The 7,989-nt window shown below is 39.3% G+C and overlaps 1 protein-coding gene across 1 annotated transcript; it reads right to left on the bottom strand.

Moving 5' to 3' along the window:
* gptl (glutamic--pyruvic transaminase-like) lies at nt 1-7,364 on the bottom strand. Its single transcript, XM_056415052.1, has 11 exons — nt 7,301-7,364; nt 5,930-5,949; nt 5,185-5,274; nt 4,452-4,560; nt 4,197-4,330; nt 3,129-3,372; nt 2,960-3,039; nt 2,724-2,860; nt 1,527-1,701; nt 167-279; nt 1-82 (listed from the first exon to the last, which is right to left on the bottom strand). Exons 1-11 carry the CDS (start codon nt 7,362-7,364, stop codon nt 1-3), a joined length of 1,248 nt encoding a protein of 415 aa, XP_056271027.1.
* Between the last annotated feature and the right edge of the window lie 625 nt (nt 7,365-7,989).

The raw sequence follows: 7,989 nt of genomic DNA, 5'->3' as shown, positions 1-7,989 counted from the left end.
TCAAGTGTGTCCATGAAGGTGAAAGGAGCCGAGGGCAGCCAAGACCTCCTCCAGGGTGTCCGGAAGAACAAGAATACATAATCTGAAAGAAAAAAACACAATACATATTAATCTTTGTAGGAAATGAAATATACCTGACTAATCTGCCAAACTTCATGTCTCTCACCTCAGATGGTGGTTGCCAGTTGTTTCACCATACTGACACCCGGCTCCTAAGAACACACCCTTTTCTTCTAGTAACATCTGACAGTACAGAACATCTGCCTCCACCTCCATTATCTAAAAGCAGAGATGTTCATACGTTCAGTATCTTGTTATTGCTGAAACTGACAGTTTTTTTTTTTTTTTCAGAGCTACTAGTCGCTGGGAAAATATATGTGATGAGTTTATATTGAATGCTAATTAACTTCATATGTTAACTGAACTCTTCGGCTTAAACCAGCCGTTTGACCACCCACTGGGAAGACTGTTGTTCAACTATACTAGACTGTAGACTATATATCATCTTGCTAAAGAGTCCTACCAATGTTTACTCATTTACATTTAACAATAGAGTTTGCTGTAATGGATTAAGTCAAGTGGATTTTTTGTATTCATTTTGAAATGGATGGAATTTTGACATGACAGGCTGAGACGGTCTAGACTAGTACCAACCACTACTTTAAAGAATAGGCTATTAGGCTCTATAACAGATCACCTCTTGCCAGATCCTAGTGCAATAACTGCAATAATAACTCCATATACACTATGTTGATCTGCACTTCACACATTTCATTTATTTACACGACACACATACACACACATTTCATTTTCATTTACACTACACACATACACACACTTTGCATTTTGCACACTGTCTATATTTAATATTTAATATTTTTATATTTAATTTAATTTTAGTCATTAGTATTGTATTGTGTATGCATATATGTTGTATATACATATATATTTTATTTTATATTTTACTTTGGATACTTCTTGTATACATCTATATCTTTCATCCCTGTTTTTTATATTTTATTTTTTATTCTCGTGTGTTTAGTTTATTGGTGCTGCTACTGCTACGACAAATTTCCCCTTGGGGATTAATAAAGTATTTATCTATCTATCTATCTAGTTGACAGTAAGAAAAGTAATATAAAGCTCCTTTTAAAATGTCTAAAACAGGCAGAAATGTCAAGTGTCACCACATTGCGTTACATGAAGGTTCCTAACAATTTACCACCTTGGCCTTCTCTATAATCTGGGATGGTAAATGCAGGCGGGGATAAAGGTAGATTCCCCCCATCGCTGGCTGACAGCTCATCCCAGGTAGTCCATTCAGGAACCCCTCAGCCCGCTGAGCATTCTGGGACAAAGTAGCCCGAGATAGGAGAATCTCCTTTGAAAAGAAACCCACGAAAAATATCGGACATTATTTTGCGAGTAGTGTGACGCAGGACGGGGACCTATACTGCACAGGGATACGTCTGTCTGAGCGAACGAGGCAGGAAAATGAGCCCAAAGAGTTGCTGCAGATGTCTCACCTGAGTGTGTGTGTGAAAGGAAAGGTCCCCGGGCCGTGGAGGGCTGACCATGAGATCCAGGGCAAGCTGTCCTGTGACTGGAGTGCTGATATCGGTACACAGCATAGTTTCCACAAAATGCATCACCTCTGGGTCAATGTTGACCAGCTCCATGTATCCTGCCCTCAGGCCGCACCTGAGACACAGATACAGTTCACAATTTTTTTTTAAACCATAATTTAATCATGGTGAATCCCATTGAGATTAAAACAATCTTTTTTTAGAGGGTGGCCTGGTCAAGACAGGCATCAACATAAGAAACACATAGGTACAAACAAAAAACACAGAACAAGACAAGTTAAAAGAAACTAAAAGTTACATTTAACTTTTATTAATTAATTAAATTTAATTTGGTGACTCGTTAAGTTGAGTAAGTAATGTTGTTCTGTGTTTTAGTCATGATTGCTTCAGAACGCCGGAAGCTGTGAACTGCCTTTCACTTTTTCTTCATTTTTTAAAATTATTTGAATAAAGAAGAAATACAATTAAAATAAATGTACACTTTTTATTGATTCCCGTGGGGAAATTCTTCTCCGCATTTTACCCATCCTTAGTCATTGAGGAGCATTGGGCTGCAGTGAAGCGCCCGGGGAGCAACTGGGGATTCAGTGCCTTGCTCAAGGACACTTCTTAATGCAACTATGGGGAGAGCGGGGATCGAACCAGGTACCTCGTGGTCACGGGACGACCGCCCCCATGAGCTACAAGCGACCCAATAAACTGATGTATTTCATAGTGCTTCCCGTTCCTGTAATATCAACTATCAGAGCCCAATCACACGGACACAATACGCTATGTTAATCAAAAGAAAATAGTGTAATGTAAAAAATACTGCACTTAAAATTGTTGCAGGTTTGAATATCCTATCATACTATATCAATATAATCATGTTATATATCAGCTGGCAAGAAACTTTGAGGCCCCCATTTTCCTCAGCACACTCATTAAACTTCCTGAGAAATCGCATAAATTATGTGTAACCCCCTATTAACACATTCTTGTTATGTTTTATTATTATTATTATTATTATTATTATAGTGTATTTGTACCTCTGTTGACTCGGAGAGCCCTGCAAAACAATTCCAATGTGTCTGGACTGTTGGTCTAGGCACAAATGGCAAATTAAAAAACCGTGAACCTTGAACCTTGAGAACTCACTCTCCCATGTGGGCACTGGACAACGAGTGGAAGGACACCAACTGTACCGTCTCCAAGTACTCCTTGTCCATCTCAAACAGAACTCTCTTATAGGAAATAAACTCTCGGCCGTGTCCGTACACACTGTCCTGGTACACCTGGAGTGCAGAGAAAAGGAATCCATAGATGATGACAGAATGTGTGAGAAGAGGGCGTTGGGTACTACATCCCCATCTGAAGATACAGTTCGTCATCACCTCATCAACCAACAGTACGAGTCGCTCAGCCGCTGCAAACTGAATCACTTCCTCTATTGACTTCCAGTCCTGCACATGACCTAGGGAGACCGGACAGCAGCATACACACAGTGATGACAGCGAGGGTGTTGAAACGGGTGCTTTAATGAAGCTACTGTGTGTTGTTTACCTGTGGGGTTTCCTGGGTTGCTGATGTAAATGGCTCTGGGTTCGCAGCGTCCCCTGGCGGTCTTCAACGCTCGATGCAGCTCGTCCAGGTCCACAGCCCAGCCTCGGGTCTCCGTCAGCGGGTGTGGCACCAGGGTCACCCCGGCCTCATCCAGAAGCGCCGGCACGGTGTGCGGGCAGGGCATCGGGGTCAACACGCCGGTCTGGGTCTCCTTTTCCCCCCTGGCCAGCAGCTTCACAACCACCTTAACGCAACAGAACAATAACACGTGCCACTTATTTATTATTCAGTGTTCGACTGTTCCATAATTCTTTAATCAGTCTAGTTAGTAACAACATGTGTCTTATTTTGAAGAGCTTGGGTCAATATTTCTATTTGTTATGACTTTTTAAATACGGCAAGAATGACCGAGATCTGGGAATTCCAGCAGGTCAAGAGACGCAAGCGGTCAGAATGAACAACAGGTTGTAAACATCCAACACGGTGTCCAGCTTGACTTCCTGTTTTAACCGTGTGTACGTGGTTTAGTTACACTTTTTTTTATCTTTGAAAGCTTGACTTGATTGGTTTTAACCAACCTTTAGATTTCCAATTTTTTTTTTCCATACTCAAATTATAATTTGCAATGAAAAGAGTTTGATAATTAAAAAAATGTAAATGGACTTACAAGTATTAGGTATAATGTTTATTCACTTGAAAGTTGGCTGTGCAATGTTTAAAAACATTCTAAATTTAAAAAATGATGTTGTGGCACATGTACAGTGCAAATATTCAGGATTCACAGAGGACAATATGCTGCATTTAAGGCTCTACAAAGGTCAAAGAAACTTGTTCTAAGTTTCACTGTGTTGGACATCATCAGTTGTTCTTATCTTTGTTCTCAAAATCGCCTTGCCAGCACCAGAGCTCTTTAAGACTCATTGAACTTAAGTTATTGGTGAGTGAGTTACCAGAACTCAGGAATTATCGCCAGAATAATCCTTTAACGTCTATATCCCTGTGATAATAAGTGTATCTGGACTATGAGTAGTGGTGATACAGTAACACTTAATGACGGTGTGTTTATACCATCAGGGCCCTTTGAAAACCAGCAGAAATGAAGATGTCTTTGGCGTATGAAGGCACTCCACCGTCTCGCCTCGTGATGAACTCAGCAATGCTCTGCCTGACATGGAGCATGCCAGAGGAGTCTGTGTAGGAACCTGTGGGTGGAGTGATCATTTGAGATGCTACTGTATTTTTTTTAACAGTTAGTCATTTAAATTGATGTCTGTGGGGTTTTTTAAAAGTTGGACATGGAAAAGGCCTCTCTCAAGTCCTCACCCACGCTTCCTCCATCGCAGGCCTCCAGGAGCCTCCGAGCCCTCAGCCTCACATCCAGAGGAAGAGTGTTTTCTTTCAGCAGCTGAGGGAACAGACACCCTGCCAAGACCTGAGGAAATAGGGCAACAAGCCAGGGAATATTTATAGAACTTTTCTTACTAAGAAGGTACCTTGATGAAAAGAGTGTGAAAGTCAAGAAATGTGCAGCACGGAGTACATGGTTTAGTTTGTCTGTTTTTAATTTAGAATTTTAATTTAATTTTAATTTAAATTTAATTTTTATTTAATTTTAATTTATTTTTAATTTTAATTTCATTTTAATTTAATTTTTTATTTGTATCTTACTATTCTATTTGTTTTGCCTTGATTCTCTGAAGAGCAATTTGTAAACTTTGTTTTTAAAGGTGCTATATAAATAAAGTTATTATTATTATTGTTATTATTTTTTTAAATACAAGACAAACTTAAAATAACATACCTAAATAGAATATAAAGAGAGCAATCAAGGATCAACAAAACATGTGGGATCAGACGGATAGTATTCAATCTATAACAAAAAAGCAGTCAATATACTATGACAATGAAAAAAGTAAATGAATGTAATAAAATCACAAATTACAAATAATTACATGAAATGGATCGATACAATAAAAACACAGATCACCAACATCTTCCCTAAAAAAATAAGAAACTAAGAGAAGATTATAAAATGTAAATAGCCTAAAAAACTAACCTGGCGAACAAATGTAATGGGTTTCCATCCGGCTCTGTGGGGATCAGCTGAGCTCACGTCAATCACCTTAACAAAGGGGTACAGCGCCCCCTGCAGGACAATATATTGATGCAGGAAGGGGTCAGGTCAAATCTGGATTAAAGACCAAACACCACCATCATTTTTACAAGAATCTCAAATTAGGGTTTATAGGAAATGTAATGTTTGTTACTTTGGTGTGAATCAGTTGCTGATGTCAAACTAGACATCCATGATGATAAGATAAGATAAGAATGGGGAAATTTCAGGATCACAGCAGCAGGTGCACATTAGAGCATTTATAAAAATAAAAGATCAAAATAAAACACAAAACACAATAACAATACTAATACTAAATATACAGAGGAAACACAATATATACACAAGGCAGTGACCAAAGTGAATTTCCAGCATGATACCATATCATGTGATATTGTATTTCATTGGTTTGATTAAAGTTGCTTTGACAATCTATGACTTTGTTGAACATCCATCCATTTGTAAATTCCATTCTCCAAACCGCTTATCCTATTCAAGGTCGCGGGGCGCTGGAGCCGATCCCAGCTGACATTGGGCAAAGCCTGTAGAGGTCGCGAGTTTATCTCAGGGCGCATATAGACACAGAGAACCTTTCACACTCACATTCACAACTACTTTTTAAAAATTTTTTATAGTCTCCAATTAACTGAGCTGCATTTCTTTGGACTGTGGGAGGAAGCTGGAGAACCCAGAGGGAACCCACGCTGCCTTAGCGAGAACGTTTCAGCTCCACAAAGAAGGACCCCTCGTGCTGTGAGCCACGAAACCCCCATGCAGCCCTCCATTTGTAAATGTCCCAAATTAATTTTTCAAATAAAAAATAGGCCAGAAAACCCACATCTATGTCCCTTGTATTCACACTGCACAAAAAGCTGGATACATGCAGATAGATTATTGTCACTTACCAGTGCGATGTCTCGTGTGATGTGATCAGCCTGTCTCTGCAGTCGACTGTGAGGTGACACTCGGATCCCCCTGACCCGGGGATTCACATGTTGCAGGGAACTCATCGTCTTTTCACTAAAATGGTTGTTTTTTTCACGCAGCGCCAGCCAGCTGTCTGGTAATGAGTAACCCTTTCTGCTACAGTAAACCAACTGAGTAAACCAACTGATTTCTGAGTTAGACTTTATACGTATGAAACCTCTCCAGAAGACTCTCTGAACCCAGAAAAACCACAAAGGTGTAAAATGCTCCACTGAAGTTTTTTCTTTCTTTCTGATGTGACAGGATGATTTGTAAACACGTATCTATTTGAGCTCCATCCACAAATGTTTCATATTTGTAATACTTTGGACGTTTTGAAATAAATAGAAAAGACTATCGCAATAATCAGTTGCTGTGAAAAGAAGAAAGATGGTTTCAGAATACATTTAAAAAACGATTGGATTTTTTCAGAAATGCATAGTTATAATCATATTATTCATGTATTCATATTATTCACCAGGCATGAGTCAGTAATAGCAACAAGCCAATATTTGTAGGTATTGTCCTGTCTAAACTATAATTTTTAAACAAAAATAATAATTAATAAGGCTGGATTTAACCCTAGATTGTAGGATATTACTTGTGTAGTACCATGAAGGTTTAATCTGTTTATAAAAGCCTATCTTGCATACTTATAAATAAAAATAATACATTTATATAGCACTTATCAAAACGAGCTGCAATTACAAAATGCTTTGAACATATATACATACATAAAAAGAACCCATAATAAAATACATGTATACCACTTTTCATTATATGAATATATAATCCCCCCCGAAGGACCCATGCTGTCGAAAGCCTTCTCCAAATCCACAAATCACACGTAAACTGGTTGGGCAAACTCCCAGGACCCCTCCAGTCGTCAAGCGAGGGTAAAGAGCCGGTCCACTGTTTCACGACCGGGACAAAAACCGTTAAGGATATGAAATACATGCATAATATCCTATGTCCCTGTCTTTGCATTAAGGCCCTAAAGCACCATACCGTATGTCCTTTTATGGCAATATGGCCCTGAACAGAGAGAACAGCACATACACATGCACACCCACATGTTTTGGAATATACTGACATTGCCTCATAAGGAGCACGGACAGGTACGAACTCTTCTTGACCTCGGCCAGAAGATGACACATCCACACAGGGAGTACAACTAGGTACGACCTCTGCGCAACCCTCTGGCCGCTCAGCCGCAGAATTGAGATTTAACAAGCGGCATACCTGACACCGTCAAGAACTTGTTTATGTTAGCAACAGATAGTTTCAATGCCTTTTTAGAGATAGCATCCCTTAATAGAAACTGCACACCTCCCGCTTGAAATGGAGAACAACATACACACACACACACACTGATTTTATGACGTTGGCGAGAAGATCTGAGCCAAGAGGGTGGGACCACCCTGAGCTCCACCGATGAGAGGGACAAAAGTTTAAACCGAGTGACGTCTCCATCTGTATTATCCAATCATGCTTGCTCTTGACCCTCCTGTTACCTTTCGGGTCAATTTGACCCCAGGCTGTTTTTCACTGTGTCAAACATATAAGAGATATCAACTTTTTCATATATTTAAAGGGCTATTTAGGTAGTCAACAAACAAACATAAAGTACCTCACACTTAAACTTGGGAAACAATATTAATTCTAATAATTTTCTGGAGGTTTTAATTGCTCTGGGTCAAATTGACCCCACGGGTAAAATATGTTAGTAAATGTAAAGGTAACAGGAGGGTTAAAGATTATAAAAAGTCACATTCTCCTTGA

Source organism: Pseudoliparis swirei, chromosome 5 (assembly GCF_029220125.1).
Source record: "Pseudoliparis swirei isolate HS2019 ecotype Mariana Trench chromosome 5, NWPU_hadal_v1, whole genome shotgun sequence".
NCBI lineage: Eukaryota > Metazoa > Chordata > Actinopteri > Perciformes > Liparidae > Pseudoliparis > Pseudoliparis swirei.
The sequence above is the reverse complement of the archived record's forward strand: the minus strand, read 5'-3'. Positions and strand labels throughout refer to the sequence as shown.